The sequence below is a fragment of the Bolinopsis microptera genome, chromosome 7 (assembly GCF_026151205.1).
Source record: "Bolinopsis microptera isolate Bmic1 chromosome 7, MBARI_Bmic_1.0, whole genome shotgun sequence".
NCBI lineage: Eukaryota > Metazoa > Ctenophora > Tentaculata > Lobata > Bolinopsidae > Bolinopsis > Bolinopsis microptera.
In genome coordinates this window covers 8,662,294-8,680,036 of record NC_087078.1, presented here as the reverse complement: position 1 = coordinate 8,680,036, position 17,743 = coordinate 8,662,294, and the positions used below count along the sequence as shown (strand labels likewise).

The 17,743-nt window shown below is 37.7% G+C and overlaps 1 protein-coding gene across 7 annotated transcripts in view; it reads right to left on the bottom strand.

The window, feature by feature from the left end:
- Positions 1 to 17,743, bottom strand: part of LOC134817939 (uncharacterized) — a 40,917-nt gene that overhangs the window by 12,156 nt on the left and 11,018 nt on the right. For all 7 annotated transcript variants that reach the window (XR_010160587.1, XM_063827319.1, XM_063827314.1 and 4 more), the window contains exons 6-13: positions 16,475 to 16,582; positions 13,805 to 13,862; positions 12,411 to 12,501; positions 12,182 to 12,288; positions 9,253 to 9,357; positions 8,762 to 9,040; positions 1,551 to 1,632; positions 56 to 1,103 (exon numbers count right to left, since the gene is read on the bottom strand). Coding sequence is in view for 6 of the 7 variants with exons in the window: in XM_063827319.1 (XP_063683389.1) it covers positions 56 to 957 (902 nt within the window). In the remaining variant the exon portion in view is untranslated. The remainder of the gene's footprint in view (positions 1 to 55; positions 1,104 to 1,550; positions 1,633 to 8,761; positions 9,041 to 9,252; positions 9,358 to 12,181; positions 12,289 to 12,410; positions 12,502 to 13,804; positions 13,863 to 16,474; positions 16,583 to 17,743) is intronic.

Below are 17,743 nucleotides of genomic sequence, written 5' to 3'. Positions count from 1 at the left end.
TTGGTTTTGAAAATAAAAGAATTAATCAATAAGATAAAAGGTTAACACAACTAACGTAGGACTGGAAGGTATGCTGCCGTGAGGTCTACTCCCACTCCTCCCACTTTGTCTCTGTCTCTCCTGCCTATCAGTTCCCTCATATCTCTCTGAACCGTATGCATCAGGCTGTCTCTGTCTGTCTTGTCTCTCAACCACTTCACACCGAGACCTGTCTCCGGACGATTCAGGACTTCTCCCCTGATCATTTACCACCCTCCTGCCCGAGTTTGGAGTTCTAGGTGTAACATTAGGAGATCGTCTGGAATTATCGTCGAAACTAGCTCTGCCGTGAGCTCCCCTGTTAGGTGTGACTGGTTGTTGTGAGGGTGGAGGTTGGTAGCTGTTCCGACCGAATCCTAACCTACGAATCTCCTGAGTGCTCTTACGGACATTTTCCTGGGCTTGGTTCATGTCTTGCAGTTGAGGCGAATTCTTTGCTCGTACGGGAGGCACCGGTTCCTTCTGGGCGCTAGGGTTAGAAGATTTAGATTTGGAGGAATCAGAGCAGTCTCCGCTAGATCTCACACTAAGTTGAGCATAACCGGCAGAGTTAGCAGGTGAGATTGATCTGTTGCTTCCGCTCTTCCCGTACATAAACGGAGAGGATCTTAACGTTTTCGAGCTAGAACTCTCACGGTCACTGTTATCCGACTTCCCGGATATGTCCGATCTCCTGTTTTCCGGATCAGATTTCCCGGACACCTCGGATCTTGATTTAACACGTGAGCGTCCGACAGTTGATCGAGAGGAGCTATTAGAACTGACCAGACTGACTGGAGTAGCTCGTGAGGGGGTGGGGACTGTTGTCATCTCTGTGTTCTGAGGTTGGGGTTCCAGAGTTTCTAGAACTTTCCGACCGAGCTGCACTTTGTAGGACAGCTTTCCGCTGTAAGTCGAGTTGTTTGCGGGTCTTATCATCCGCTCCAACAGGTGGAACACGCTGAGCAAGTGCTTGGGAAGCTCCGATTGGCAGTGGAGTTCTGTGTCCACGGTCAACCTCTCTGGTGGGTGCAGCTCCGGGAACAATTCCGCTACTGATCCTTACCACTTCACTTTCACCGTCACTGAAAAGTGAGGTGACGGAATACTTTCTTCGATAAACAATCATAACAACACTAACCTTACTCTGTTATTACTTATTATGATATCTGCGACTATGCGACTATGATATTTTCCCACAGAAAAGAAAGGTGATAATGAAACGATTACTCGCCAGCTAGAGCGAAGTCGTGTTTAAAGATGATATCATGACAGGTACAAAATGCTTTTATAATCACAAGGAGTTGTGGATAAGGCCTCGCCCTGAATACAGACGGTTTCTTAGTTATGTTCCTGAGGTATGTTGGTTTCTGGAAAGTGCTGAGGACGTAATGAATTTTTCTCAGACTAGTTCTTTGAATATTTTTAGCTTAATTTTGCTGTAAGCAGCTTCTAATGCATAGGTAAATCATAAACTGTGGTTCCGGTGGGTAACAGTAAAATCTTTTATCATCGTGGCTGCTCCTAGTTACCTGGTGGCAGCATCGTCAGGATCGTCAACATAAAGACTGATAGCATTCTCACTAGGCGCCACTTCTTCTTTATCTGCTGCTCCTGAGGGAGAGTCAGGTTTAATGTTTATCACATTATATAAATGATTTTCTGCGACTGATGTTTCGGAAACTGATGCTACCACTGAGATTTTAAATTCATAATATAATGTAAAATAAGTGTAAGACCATTGACCAAACATTATGACACACTTGTTAATATTCACCAGGCCATTATTATACAATTTATCACGCGACACACGTTAATCACACATGTTAATGTTACTGTGTAATCCATCATGCCATGAATTTGCTGAAGGATAATTTGTTGCCCACGTGCCACTTGGGAGCGCGCATGTCATGTCAAATGTAATTTAGTTTCTAACCCTTATCTTCCGTTTGTTTCAAAATATCACTATCGTTGCATAGACGAATTCTTCCCGGTCGGTAAATCTTATCTATTGGGAATTGTTTGTGTCTTTTATCGAATTCGTTACTTTAAATATAATTGTAAGCCGTTTAATCGTTTACATAATATCAATTTTTCTTAATATTCAGTTTTGACAACAGATAGAAAACCTGATGTTATATATTGTATTTTAATAAACATAGCCACGAATTTATTAGATTGACCAAATTACAAAGCAGGAGCAGTTACATTATACCAAAGTTTAAAGATTGTTTCCCTGACGAGTTTAATTCAGCCAACTCATACGTTTGTTATGTTTTTTCTGCTCCCATACCGAATTTACCTAGTCCTGAAGACTACCATGAATACTTGCAGTAAACTGAGTCGAGTGATTAAGATTGAATGTCGGCTTTGTTTCATGATACGACGTTTAACACTTTTAAGTAATTCATCGATTAACAAGACCAAAACGTTAAAACAGTCAGAAAGATAGTTGAAATTGCTTCTTTGCCATTCTTATGTTTCTCAGTACGTTGAGATTGTTGACTACTATGGATGTGTTTTTTTTATTTCTCGAAAACTTCAAGTTTTAAAATATTTGTCATGCCACTCGGTTGCAGGATGTTATGATCATGTGTCAATTTGGTACGTGTTTCCACACGGCCGGCGTTGCCGTATAAAGTGGCATAAAACATCTGTGGCGCTGTATGCTGTAGCTTCTCTCGGTCCTAACAGTGATAGATAATAATAATTACAACTGCAACTGAAGCGCATCAATATAGCGACACTACTACACTACTACTACTACAATAGATCCAGCTGATAAGAAGGAGCGATATGTAGCCCGGGCTTAGTAAGGGTTTGTTCACCACAAGTTTCACTAAAGGTTCCACCGGCACCAGTGGATAGCTGCGGTCCTTATACCACTTGATAACGGTTTATCAGAGATGTGAGGCTTCTTATCCCTCTAGAGTAATCAAATGACCCCGAGTCTTGCACTGTCCTTATTTTGGATGCCGCCAGGTTTGAGATCACTTATTTTCGGTGGTATCGTTAAATGTGGTTTGAACGCATAACTGATGGCTGTAAAATTCCTTAATTAATAGCCCTTGGGTCTTGAAAGATTTTTCAAAAACAAAGGATTAATTTTGGCAGACGGCAATTCTATTCCACATAATCAGTTGTGAAAATTAATGGGACGAAGACATCTGCGGCAGTTCTATCACCTCTAGCTCTTTGCAGGTTACTGAGTAAATTGCTTAGCGACTGAAGACATCTGATGATGTCTATGGCTCTGGAACTGTGCAGAGTCCCAATACAATTCATTAAAACATTTTCGCTCGATTTAACAACGGTTATCTTTATTCTCACTTTTAGCAGGATAAAAATGCTATATTTCATTTAATATGCTTTGCATATTACTTATACAGGTGTTAAAATAAAAGCTTCTAAGGTTTCAAGGTATGGGGCAATATTTATCACAACTCCCACGAAATGATTTCACAGAATTGTGCTCGTCTGCCGAAGAAAAGAATTCTCAGCAAAGTTAAACAATGTTTAACTTTGATGAGAATTCTTTTGCACATCTATTGTTTTTGCTATAAGATTGTAACAGCTGCATTGTATGTAAAGAATGTGGTAATTGTCTTGAAATAACTCTGGCGAAACTGCTGAAACAGTGTGATTCATACTTCTTGCTCAATTCTCACCGTTATTGTTTGTTGATAACCGTGAACCAGCACAGAAAATTTGCTGTGTTCACCTCTCTTTCTTATATTGTTCTGTAATTTCTATGGTTGCGAAGTTAATTTTAAAGAAGATTAAATAACTTAAGTTATCAAGGAATGGCCCAATCTTAACCGTCTTCAACAACTCTCGTGAGGCCGACAAGAATCTGAAAAGAATTTTTCGAAGTTTAACTATGACATGACTCCATATTATGCACTTTTATTAATGCACTTTTATCGTCGTTGATGTATGCTCATATCTTTCGCGACCTGTTTCGAAAGAATAAAATAAGTGCACCGGAATATATCTGTTAAAATAGTTTCACAACTTGCCCACGCGATGCACGAATTTCCCAGCATTCTCTCACAGATTTCCACCATAATCAGTGATTTGTACCGTTGTACGTTCCAGGTTCTTGTGAACTTAGCTATCTTTGGGTACGGCCATGAATGTACGAAAACTTCACAGTTTCACTGTAGGAAACAAACTATTTTGGGTGTTTATCATTCCATCACATCAGCAACATGTCACCATGCAGATTCTTTCAATTTTTCAGTTAATACTAATAGCTTGGTCTGTTCAAATCTTTTCATTTCTTTCTAAGAAACGTGTTGATTAACTAGCAGGTCTGTTAGATTTCAATATTTTAATTATTTTACAGATTGACAATAACTGATACCAAGTTAGTTTTGTGATGCCTTTAAACCGAGCTCTCGGTCGAAGTGGCTCAATAGTCAATAACTATAAGTCATTGATAAAGTTTATACTTTATTCTCCAAGTCTTTCATACCTTTATATTCCTCTAAATGCTAGTTTGTCAATATTTTATAAATGAGTTTGTTAATATTTTAATTTGTTACAGTCTATTAACGAGACCTGTTATATTAATACAAATGTGACATGCTAGGTATCTGAATTGTTAATAGTACTGAGATAAAACGTGCTGATACCTAATTGTTATCTGTCTTCAGGTACATGGAAAATGTGTTGAGCTCTCGTGTGCGCTGCTAAACTTGTAATTATATTGTTCTCGGAGAGTTTATTATCATAAGTAATAAGTTCCCCTTTGCTACCTGTCAGTTATGTTAGTTAATTTATAAACATTTGCATATATAATCTATATGCTTGGTGTATACCGAGTGGTAAATCTTATCTATTGGGAATTGTTTGTGTCTTTTATCGAATTCGTTACTTTAAATATAATTGTAAGCCGTTTAATCGTTTACATAATATCAATTTTTCTTAATATTCAGTTTTGACAACAGATAGAAAACCTGATGTTATATATTGTATTTTAATAAACATAGCCACGAATTTATTAGATTGACCAAATTACAAAGCAGGAGCAGTTACATTATACCAAAGTTTAAAGATTGTTTCCCTGACGAGTTTAATTCAGCCAACTCATACGTTTGTTATGTTTTTTCTGCTCCCATACCGAATTTACCTAGTCCTGAAGACTACCATGAATACTTGCAGTAAACTGAGTCGAGTGATTAAGATTGAATGTCGGCTTTGTTTCATGATACGACGTTTAACACTTTTAAGTAATTCATCGATTAACAAGACCAAAACGTTAAAACAGTCAGAAAGATAGTTGAAATTGCTTCTTTGCCATTCTTATGTTTCTCAGTACGTTGAGATTGTTGACTACTATGGATGTGTTTTTTTTATTTCTCGAAAACTTCAAGTTTTAAAATATTTGTCATGCCACTCGGTTGCAGGATGTTATGATCATGTGTCAATTTGGTACGTGTTTCCACACGGCCGGCGTTGCCGTATAAAGTGGCATAAAACATCTGTGGCGCTGTATGCTGTAGCTTCTCTCGGTCCTAACAGTGATAGATAATAATAATTACAACTGCAACTGAAGCGCATCAATATAGCGACACTACTACACTACTACTACTACAATAGATCCAGCTGATAAGAAGGAGCGATATGTAGCCCGGGCTTAGTAAGGGTTTGTTCACCACAAGTTTCACTAAAGGTTCCACCGGCACCAGTGGATAGCTGCGGTCCTTATACCACTTGATAACGGTTTATCAGAGATGTGAGGCTTCTTATCCCTCTAGAGTAATCAAATGACCCCGAGTCTTGCACTGTCCTTATTTTGGATGCCGCCAGGTTTGAGATCACTTATTTTCGGTGGTATCGTTAAATGTGGTTTGAACGCATAACTGATGGCTGTAAAATTCCTTAATTAATAGCCCTTGGGTCTTGAAAGATTTTTCAAAAACAAAGGATTAATTTTGGCAGACGGCAATTCTATTCCACATAATCAGTTGTGAAAATTAATGGGACGAAGACATCTGCGGCAGTTCTATCACCTCTAGCTCTTTGCAGGTTACTGAGTAAATTGCTTAGCGACTGAAGACATCTGATGATGTCTATGGCTCTGGAACTGTGCAGAGTCCCAATACAATTCATTAAAACATTTTCGCTCGATTTAACAACGGTTATCTTTATTCTCACTTTTAGCAGGATAAAAATGCTATATTTCATTTAATATGCTTTGCATATTACTTATACAGGTGTTAAAATAAAAGCTTCTAAGGTTTCAAGGTATGGGGCAATATTTATCACAACTCCCACGAAATGATTTCACAGAATTGTGCTCGTCTGCCGAAGAAAAGAATTCTCAGCAAAGTTAAACAATGTTTAACTTTGATGAGAATTCTTTTGCACATCTATTGTTTTTGCTATAAGATTGTAACAGCTGCATTGTATGTAAAGAATGTGGTAATTGTCTTGAAATAACTCTGGCGAAACTGCTGAAACAGTGTGATTCATACTTCTTGCTCAATTCTCACCGTTATTGTTTGTTGATAACCGTGAACCAGCACAGAAAATTTGCTGTGTTCACCTCTCTTTCTTATATTGTTCTGTAATTTCTATGGTTGCGAAGTTAATTTTAAAGAAGATTAAATAACTTAAGTTATCAAGGAATGGCCCAATCTTAACCGTCTTCAACAACTCTCGTGAGGCCGACAAGAATCTGAAAAGAATTTTTCGAAGTTTAACTATGACATGACTCCATATTATGCACTTTTATTAATGCACTTTTATCGTCGTTGATGTATGCTCATATCTTTCGCGACCTGTTTCGAAAGAATAAAATAAGTGCACCGGAATATATCTGTTAAAATAGTTTCACAACTTGCCCACGCGATGCACGAATTTCCCAGCATTCTCTCACAGATTTCCACCATAATCAGTGATTTGTACCGTTGTACGTTCCAGGTTCTTGTGAACTTTCTTTGGGTATCTTTGGGTACGGCCATGAATGTACGAAAACTTCACAGTTTCACTGTAGGAAACAAACTATTTTGGGTGTTTATCATTCCATCACATCAGCAACATGTCACCATGCAGATTCTTTCAATTTTTCAGTTAATACTAATAGCTTGGTCTGTTCAAATCTTTTCATTTCTTTCTAAGAAACGTGTTGATTAACTAGCAGGTCTGTTAGATTTCAATATTTTAATTATTTTACAGATTGACAATAACTGATACCAAGTTAGTTTTGTGATGCCTTTAAACCGAGCTCTCGGTCGAAGTGGCTCAATAGTCAATAACTATAAGTCATTGATAAAGTTTATACTTTATTCTCCAAGTCTTTCATACCTTTATATTCCTCTAAATGCTAGTTTGTCAATATTTTATAAATGAGTTTGTTAATATTTTAATTTGTTACAGTCTATTAACGAGACCTGTTATATTAATACAAATGTGACATGCTAGGTATCTGAATTGTTAATAGTACTGAGATAAAACGTGCTGATACCTAATTGTTATCTGTCTTCAGGTACATGGAAAATGTGTTGAGCTCTCGTGTGCGCTGCTAAACTTGTAATTATATTGTTCTCGGAGAGTTTATTATCATAAGTAATAAGTTCCCCTTTGCTACCTGTCAGTTATGTTAGTTAATTTATAAACATTTGCATATATAATCTATATGCTTGGTGTATACCGAGTGGTACCGACTATACGTAATGCCGACTAAGGAGTAAGGACGCTACATTGAGCTGAAGGAGAACTAACTGCTTATATCGTAACTCATTAGTCATTACTGCTTATCACAACTTGCGCCAGCTAGCATTATCATAATATAGCATTATGCGATTGGAGAAGGTAATGAACAGATTCTCAGATTACTTGCCGACGCTAAGCACAACAATAGAAGGTGTTACCACTTTCCACCTTAACGTCTCCTCGAACAGGTTTCCGATTAACTCTGTGACGAGCACTGCTATAATATTAGAGCTTTTCATTAATGTGTTCCAGGTTCTTGAAGATTCAGCAATTTTAGGAGCTAGGTACGGCCTTGCATCCAGTAACACTTCATAACATCACTCCAGAATAGTGTTTGGGTTTCTCTAATTCTATCTAGAGAGTTTACTAAGCTTTTTTAAGTAATCTTTTCCTATTTTATCAAGGAACAAGGAACATACTAGTTTAATGGCAGGCAGCTATATAGCAGATGACCATAATCAAATGAAGGCATCCTGTGCACGAGTTAGACAATGAAGCACGTTTACTGTTACGTTTTTCCACGCTTTATTTTTTCGTTAGTATTCGATCATGGTTTCTTGGCTCGTGTTTGCACTGAAGATTCGCGGCAAGCCGGCCTCTTTAGTATTATTGTTGATAAATAGTTGATGAATGACTGGTTATTTATCATAAGTAATTATAGTTGTATATCATATGAATATCTTTTGTTGCAGCTAATGAACTTTATATCTTGAATAGAAAGCAATCTTAAAGTACATCAGAACGATACGTCATATACCGAGTTGATTGAAAGTGCTAATTACGCCAAACTCGTACTTGATCTGTACGCGAAGCGGCGAATGATATGCTTTTGCATTATTTTTGCGTATTCTTTTGTTTGTATTCTTTTGTGTTTGCATATGGTCACTTTTTCGAAATCTCTGTATTGGTCATTCAGCCAGACCAAATTTAACCCGAAAAACTATTAACAATTGATAAATATTTGATGTTTAGTTTAGTTGGAGAAATAACCATTTTATTCGGTCTCAAACCAACCACCTACCTTTATCTATTTTGTAGTTGTTACTAAAGTTCATCCCAAAAGCCCTCTGAGTCCCAGACTTGTTTTTAGCAGCTTTAAACCGGTCCCTACTCTTTACAACCTCTGATCTGGGAGTGAGGGGAGGTTGTGGGGAGTAAGAGGGGGAGTGAGGGGTTGCTTGCGGAGATGGGGTGTTGCGGAATGCTTGCGGAGGTGGAGGAGGGGAGGGGGAGCAGAAAACTACTGGTGGTAGTTGTTGTTGTGTTGGTTCAGCAGGTGGAACATCCGGGGTCTCTAGTCCTGGAGGGGGGTTGTAGATGGTTAAAGGGGTTAAATTAAATCTGACTTTATGGTAGGTTTGGTCCAGTAAGACCTTGAAAGCAAACATGCCAGCACATTCTCACTAAGTTCCTACTGATAAGTAGTACGAACTACGAAATTAAATTCGAACGGACGGTATGATAGTGGAGTTTATAAAGCTATAAAACATTCCATGAATATGTGTTTCGTACCAGTACTACTTAAGCTTCCCAAACTACTGATCCCATCATCTTCGTCCAGTAACTCATCATCTGTTCCATCAAGTGTGTCATCAAATTCACTCAGTATCACATCACCTGAAACAGAGATATATGTTAAGAGTTACAGATATCAGATATTGGTGGTCGACGCGTCCCTAACCGTAAAGGCCCCTACCCTTACGATGACCATATAAAAACGAATTTGCACTGCAGACTCAGTAGAACGTAGTCCAATCTAGTACGTGACCCGACTTAGTACGTGACCCAACTTAGTACGTGACCCGACTTAGTACGTGACCCGACTTAGTACGTGACCCGACTTAGTACGTGACCCAACTTAGTACGTGACCCGACTTAGTACGTGACCAAACTTAGTACGTGGCCCGACTTAGTACTATGCGACGTTCCTTTTTATTTAAATTTTTTGTGTTTAAAATCTAAGATCCTTATTCACCCGAGTCTTATTTGAACTTTAAGGAATTTAAGTACAATCATCATGTAATTTCCCTGTATTTATTTGGGTTGTACGCTGTTTCACTTCTTTATCCGCTATCAAAGTTTGATTGTTAAATGTTAACCATGATCTAAGTTTCCTTTTGATAGAGTCTACAATAATAAGAGACATAACTTGGAATTTCATGTGCAATCAATCTTCTAATCTCAAAGGAGTTGCTTGAGTCAGGAGCCACAATACTTTGCATAATCATAAGAGAGTAGAGACATCATTACCTTAATTATCTCTGGTATTCTAACCACTGCAACTGTTCTGTTTAACTATATATGTATATAAGTGATTGATTTTGGACACGAAGGGAAACACACAAATTTGGCTTGGAAACTTCGTTTATTACATCGCTAGAGCCTACAAAAAAGAAATAAATTAGTCAGATAAAATCAATCATAATACTCAGTCAAAGAGATTCAAAAATTTATAAAAAGGTCATGATTAGAGAATATCATGAAAGTCGATCAGAAATTGGAATACGATAAAATTGTTTCACTGATAGCGTGGTAGATAAAATTTATAAAGGAAAATGACGCAAAATTGGCACAAAATTGTTAAAATTAATTAATTACAGATATTGGTAAAAACCACAAAAAAACTACCTTTTAATTTCCATCCTATTTAAACCCCAAACATTAGTTCTAAACTTTGCACAAAATCTAGCCTCTTCCCTATCTAATAGGGAAGGTTTAGTCTTTTTCACAATCCCGAATTTGAAACAGTCAAAACTGAAAGTGTCCTTGTGTACATCGTAACAATGCATTGATAAGGCTGAGTGCTCGTAGAGGGCACGGTCGTCAATGTTGAACTTGTTCCGGTGCCCATTGAGCCTAATGTGGAATGGAGTCAACGTCTGCCCAAAGTAAGTGTCCTCAGATCCCTCAATAGCCCTACACTGCTGGCATTGTGCAACGTAAATAATGTGCTTATCTTTGCACGTGAGGGATTCGTCTAGATTAAGCTCCATGCCGTTGACCATGATCTTAGAGTCAAGATCGAACAATACCGGGCAAGTCTTGCATCCAGGGGCTGAGCACTTCTGTGATGTTTTTTGGGGACATTCAGCCTTATTTCCAAGTTGTCGATTCACTACCCTGTTTCCGATTGAAGGATGTTTTCGTGTGGCAAATATCACACGTATATCTCCACATATCCTCCTGATGTCCGGTCCAAGTTCGTGAATCAACTTCTTCAGCTGAATGTTGTCCGAAGAGTGTTGTACTGAAAAGACTAAGTTATCAGCGTTCTCACTCTCCTTAGACCTGTTGGCTCCGTGGGTGTTCTCCAGTACTCTGACAACTGCTCTCGGCTCGATCTCCTCTAACTTAACGCTGTTATGTCCGCTTTTAGATAAATCTGCTTTCAGCTCCATTAAGTCTTCTACACAGGTTGAGTCTTGCGAGTTCCTTTCTATGATTCGTATCATCTGGGAAAACGCCACAGATTCGAATACATGGTGAGGATGAAAGCTATCCGTTCGCAAGTAATTCCTAGCATCTGTCTCCTTTCTGTAGAGTCTATATTGGATCTGGTTGTAAGTATCCAAGGTTAGAGTGATGTCAAGGAAATTAACAGTTTTACCGATTTGTTGGTCAGCAAATCTGATTCCAAATGGTTCTGCCAGTTTGTTCAGTTGCTCCACGAATAGATTGAACTGTCGGACTGTTCCTAACCACACCCCAAGTACATCATCAATAAATCTCCTCCAGAGGTCTATCAAACTCCAGTTTTTCATCTTTCCTTTGATCTGTTTAAACAATAGCCAATGCATCGTCACATCTGCCACTTGTCTTGAGATACAATTTCCCGTCGGGATACCCTCCTTGTTAATGTATCCCTCTCCCTGATAAGTGACAAAGGACTCCCGGAAAATCAGGTCAGTGAACTCATGCAAAGCCGCTTTTAGCTCTTGTGAGAAGTTGGTATCACTATTGAGGGCATCCTCAAGAGCAGTAAGCGCTAGTTCAGGCCTGATGCTAGGATATAATGCTGCCACGTCTAGAGTAAAGAGCTGCAAGTTTCTAGAAGCGCCCTTTAGCGTCTCCTTGTTGTAGCTGTTGATCTGAGAAATAATGTCTGGGGTATCCAAGATGAACTCCTCCTCACAGTATGTATATAAGTAGTAGCTTAGTAGAGTGCAGCAGTGATCAGCATAACAATTCGACTGCGAGTGACCAATGTTCATGCCACATGGGTTCCTTTGTGTAGTGATACACCTACAGTATACCCCAGGCGAAGCTAGTGATCTAAGTTTGTCTGACAGTGCCAAAACCTACATTTCTCTAAATGGCTCCCCACCAATTAATGAATAAGAGGTTCGTGTATAATAGCGTGACAAGTCTAACATTTAGTTGGCACAATGCCAGAACAACCCTGGCACATTGCCAGTCTAACCCTTTTATCAGTATCACCAACCTGTATCATTAGTTCCACTGGTCGTTAGTTCGCTGTTGTATGTTATATCCCGCTCTGATATATCCTGATCTTCTGCAGGTTCTGTCATCTCCGATATTATTGACAACCTGGTGAGGGGAGAGTCAGAATGGATGGAAAAGAGTGAAGGTGACGGTTTAGATTCTTTGATGAATTTATTAAATCACCGCTCATCTTAGGCTCGTTTATGGTTGATACAAGATTGCTATACCTTGATGATAGTCGCATAAGGATCTCCTCCTCTATTGACCTCGTTACAGGAGGTTTGGTGTTGTGGTTAGCGTTGTAAGGTGGCGGGGTACCTGAAATAGGTCTCTGTTTAAATTATAACGACTGGCGTATCGAGAAATCTTACCCACTGATATTTTAAACAACCCTTTAATACTAAGTTTTTTGTCCGGTTTTGGGTTTTGTTATGTATCACTTGTTTATTTCCATTTGGGTTCGGTGTAATTTAACATTTAAATTACTTTAAAATGGAGAGCAATCGCCGTGATGTTAAATTTCGGAGGATCAAATGTCGTAGAGCTATCAATGGAGCCTCGTACTGACATTGTCTAGATTAATTATTGTAAAAAACTGCCGATACCACTCATGACATGATCTAACTTGGCATCATTCCAATAAACTCTTTCTTCAGAAATCTGGCCGACAGCTTCTAATATTCCACCAACACACATTAAGTTACTACTGTTGGTATCACGGACGTTCAGGTAATTTGATGAAGGATCAGAGGTAACTGGAAACCTTGCTAGTCCCGCCTTCTATATCTAGTTAATAATGTAATAGCTAAATTGCTGATCAAAACAAACCATTGAAGTTTCTGTTATGGTTTACGCTAACACTTGCTTCCTCTCACAAGGTGGCCGCTAAATCTACATTTTGCATAATGTTAGGTCACTGTCTCCAATGGAGCGGGTTCAACTAAGACTGCGCATAATGGTGTTCATTATGCCCATGGTTCTATAATATGTAGTTCTATAACGATTATTCGGCCATCAACCCATATAAGATGGGCTTGAATATCTAGACATTGACATAATCTATCAGTTCCGGCGAAACATCCACCAACTTGGTACACGTTTGTTTGCTCGGATAATTTTAAGCGATGTTCGGCATTAAATGCCAGCAAAAAAGTGGGCTATAACCGGAAATTAAGAGCCCGACAGTCTTTAATGTGGTTCCAGGATATGAATAACCATTGTCGTTATACCAAGAATTACCCAACAATACATTGTTTGGGTGTTACACAGAAATGTCTACTCATTAACTCATGGTTACACGTGTAATACGGAGAGTAGACACCCTGTATAGTCTCAGTACTTGTTGTGTGGGTACTAAGGGTTTGAGAGCTTGATCCACCTCTCATCATTACAATAACTCGTTGTTGTAAATACATATGTTAGTATGATGTTTAAGTATGTAAGTATTCGCTCATTGCTTGGATGAGCTTCTAACTCTTTAGGTTTGAGATCTGTTCATTGTGATAACTAGAGTCTAGCTGGATTAGTAGGTACATAATATTATGTTAGTCACAGTTTAGTATAGAAGTATAGACAATAAATATCCTGCTTGCCGTGTAATTTTGGTTGTTAGAAGTCTTACCTTTGCTTGAAGATTGAGATGTCTTCTTTAGTGCCATTTTTGTCAACTGTTGTTTCAACTGAGGTAGAAATATTGTTAATAAGTTTTACAATAAACATTATCCCCATTTAGTTGCTTAATATCGGCATGATAGATATGATAAATATTGGTGAAAGGTGGTCAAATTTGTTAAAACTTCTCAAATATTTGATTATTTGGTTCTCTTAATTTGATGACATAACAGTATAAAACCATAAAAGTTTTCATAATACTATAAGTTCTACTGTAGGTGTGGACATTTCTAAATCTTTGCTAGCACGGTGCTACAAAATATATTAACGGAGAGGCCGCGACAAAATTGACAGAAACATGACTATGCTAATATTCTGTAATATTTCACAAAATAAGTTATTTTTCTCATGTCATGCCTGTTTTCGAGTGGCCCTCGTAGGCGTCGTGTAGAGCACTGAAGAACTCCTCTTTGAGGCGATTAAATAAATAAAATATATTTATTAAACCAGCTGTGCTATATATAATGGTTTAATAAACACCACATAATGGTTTGATAACTTCTTATATCCTGGAGACAGTTTTATAGCCATTATCTGACCCCTCACCTGGTGATTCTAAACGAGTTGACTTGGAATAATATTCATTTCACAAGCTCGCATATTGTCACGGTCTCAACTCATTGAAGCATGAAAACACCGCTTTACAAGAGCTCAAGCTTCTACGCGCCTGCACCTATTTGGGTCGTTTCTTTAGAGAATTCTTTAGAAAAATCCCGTGTTACAATATTACCTTTGTTTGGATAGTTTATATCTAGTTCCTTTCACTGTTCACACTGTATACAGTAAAGGCTGCTTGTTGCTTTGTTTGTTTACTTTAACATATATTTAGTAGGGGTCATCACAGCTCTGAGCGTTATATAATTATTAATTTGTGGATCATTTTGCAATTTTCAGCCTCGTCATTGCTTTTAATTGCATAAAATTGCATTATTATGAACGTCACAGTTCTATTATCAGTAATTATTGCAACAGTTCTAGCTCCGGGCGGTTCCTAATTATAACTTACAGCTCCTTTGCAAATATTTCTTTATCGTATAATACCAACGTGGGCATACGTTGGCCTTAATAGCTCAGTCACTGAGTGCCCAATTGAAATAATTCTTTCTGGTATGACTTACTACCACCACTGGTTCAAGGAATTTGTCAAATCAATAAATATTAGAGTTCATTTTTTTCAAATGAAGGTTCATTTTTGCATTTATTTGATAGTTTTGATAGTCGAATCGAGCTAAATTTTATTGAATTGTGTTTGGCCATTCGAATTACGTTTGTTCTGAAAAAATTAGAACTGTAGCTTCTCAGATGACAGAGATATGAAGCATAACGAGTTTATTCATAACGTGTGATCAGGTGATTGGTTTACCTAATCACGTGATTAGGTGACCCCTGTTAACCACCCCGTTAAACATTATGGGAATTGTTAAGGGTGCCCAATTAAGGTGTCGTGTCACGGTGTCACATAATCACCCAGTCAATGTTGTTAACGAGATACAGAAAATGCTTGATAACTTCGTCATTTCTAATCCGTTTTGCCTCATGTTTTCAGATCATATGCAACATTTAATAATCTACCGTCTCTGAAAGAAATAGGCGTTCAGCATGTTCAGAGAAAATAATATAGGTGTTTTAATATTGAATGGGCGTAGTCTAAAATATTCGAATTTCCAAATTTTGACGACGAAATCCTCGAACCAGTAAGTACAGTATGCCATCTGCAAAGCAACAGCTCTCAAATATAAAACACAGCGGAGCTATTAAGGCCAACGTATGCCCACTGACTTTTGGCCCACCCTGTATGTTTAACAACACATATATTTATATCATTTAAGTTTCTAAATTTGTATCGATATTGTATCAAGTTGGTTATTTTATTTCATGGAGTGAATATTATTGAGAAAGAACTAAGAAAAGTTAAAGTTGAACGCAATTTTTGATGCAATCTACTACACGAAATAGTACAGATTACCTGTAAAATTCCTTTAAAATAATGGCCTAGTTACTCTAATTCTGGTATGTAATCGGCCCTAGTGCATACCTGAAACCTTAACTATTAGAGTTAAAGGCTGACGGAAAATATTCGAGTCTTACATATACATTTGTATAAAGGTTTATATTTTATTTTTTATAAAAGTTTATATTTTATTTTTACCGATACCATAATATCCTAGACTTTGGTTTTAATTTGAAGAAATATTGTGTAAAAACGCACTGTTCACAATTTTGATATTTAATGAATCGCCAAAATTTTCCCACGTTTTGAATTTTGATGACAATTCGGAAATTGTTCATGTTGGGAAACCGGCAAAATTTATTTGCATTTTTCGATATCACACCTTTTGCAGTACCACTTTCCACCTCTCAACAGTAAACACTGACACATGTTTATGTAATGCGCTCGGGAATGTTGGTTGTATATCTGATACAAAATACAAATTTGATTTAGCCATGGATGCAAAGATACAGAAATAAATTATTCTGAAGTCTCCGCGGTACTGGTCATCAAAGTAGAGTTAGTTAAATCAAGAACTAAGCAGCATACCACTTCATCTAACATCACCAAATAAGATACGAAATAAGGATTAGTAACAGTGAATATACTAATATAGGCTATAGCTCGGACCTGCTGGAGCTGTTGTGTAGTTAGGGGTGCGGGTTCTGCTGTCTTCTCCTTCTTCTCCTTCTTTTCTCCTGACTGATCTTTACTCTGGTTTATCTCTTCCACCATACTCTGAAACATTGGAGTGTTAGACGCAGGGTTTACTTATCTGGTTATCTTTGCTAATAGTTTAGTTAAGAGTCTATCTAATAGTTTAGTAAAGAGTCTAGCTAATAGTTTAGTTAAGAGTCTAGCTAATAGTTTAGTTAAGAGTCTAGCTAATAGTTTAGTTAAGAGTCTAGCTAATAGTTTAGTAAAGAGTCTAGCTAATAGTTTAGTTAAGAGTCTAGCTAATAGTTTAGTAAAGAGTCTAGCTAATAGTTTAGTAAAGAGTCTAGCTAATAGTTTAGTTAAGAGTCTAGCTAATAGTTTAGTAAAGAGTCTAGGTAATAGTTTAGTTAAGAGTCTAGCTAATAGTTTAGTTAAGAGTCTAGCTAATAGTTTAGTTACGAGTCTAGCTAATAGTTTAGTTAAGAGTCTAGCTAATAGTTTGGCTAATTACCGACACTCGTTAAGGCAACAAATTAACAATGGGCTATTTGCTGCTACAATTAAATACATGATTACAGACGCTAAGCAGAAATTATTATTCTTGCGGCACAGGTAGACTGACAGTTTTATAAGAGAACTGGAATATTTCATCAACCTGACAGAAAATATATGGCCATAAGTACCGAGTTTCTAAATTTTACTTCAACAATTTCTTTGAACGAGCAGAAGTGTTAATTTTTCGAAGTTTGTTCCAATGAAATAGTTTCACAACTAGATAAGCAAGGTGGTCGACGTGGTCATCGGAACTGCAAGTGTTGAACCTGTCACTATATTTAATACGGGTGTTGATTATGCGGGGATACTGGTGTATTCTTTGAACCTAACCCGAGTCTATCAGCTGTATCAGGTCGCTACCATCCAGCCGTTTTAAAGTGTTATTGAATTAAAACCGGGCTTATTCATGACTGAGAGTTTCACCTGACTACAGTCCTCGTTATCATAGACTGGCAGACAGCAGGAGCAGTCATGTGACCTGTCATGTGACCTGTTATCAAGTTGCTGCACACTTATAGGGTGTTTCTCATCTTAATCACCGGTATTTGAGTGTCAGGAGTCACACTCCCATTTCACTACTTAGATAGGTTACAGTTGAGAAAAGTGATCGTGGAGTTCGTTTCATTGCTTGCAATTGGCTGTTTGATTGTTCATTTTCCAAATTTATTGTTTATGATCGCAGTCGTG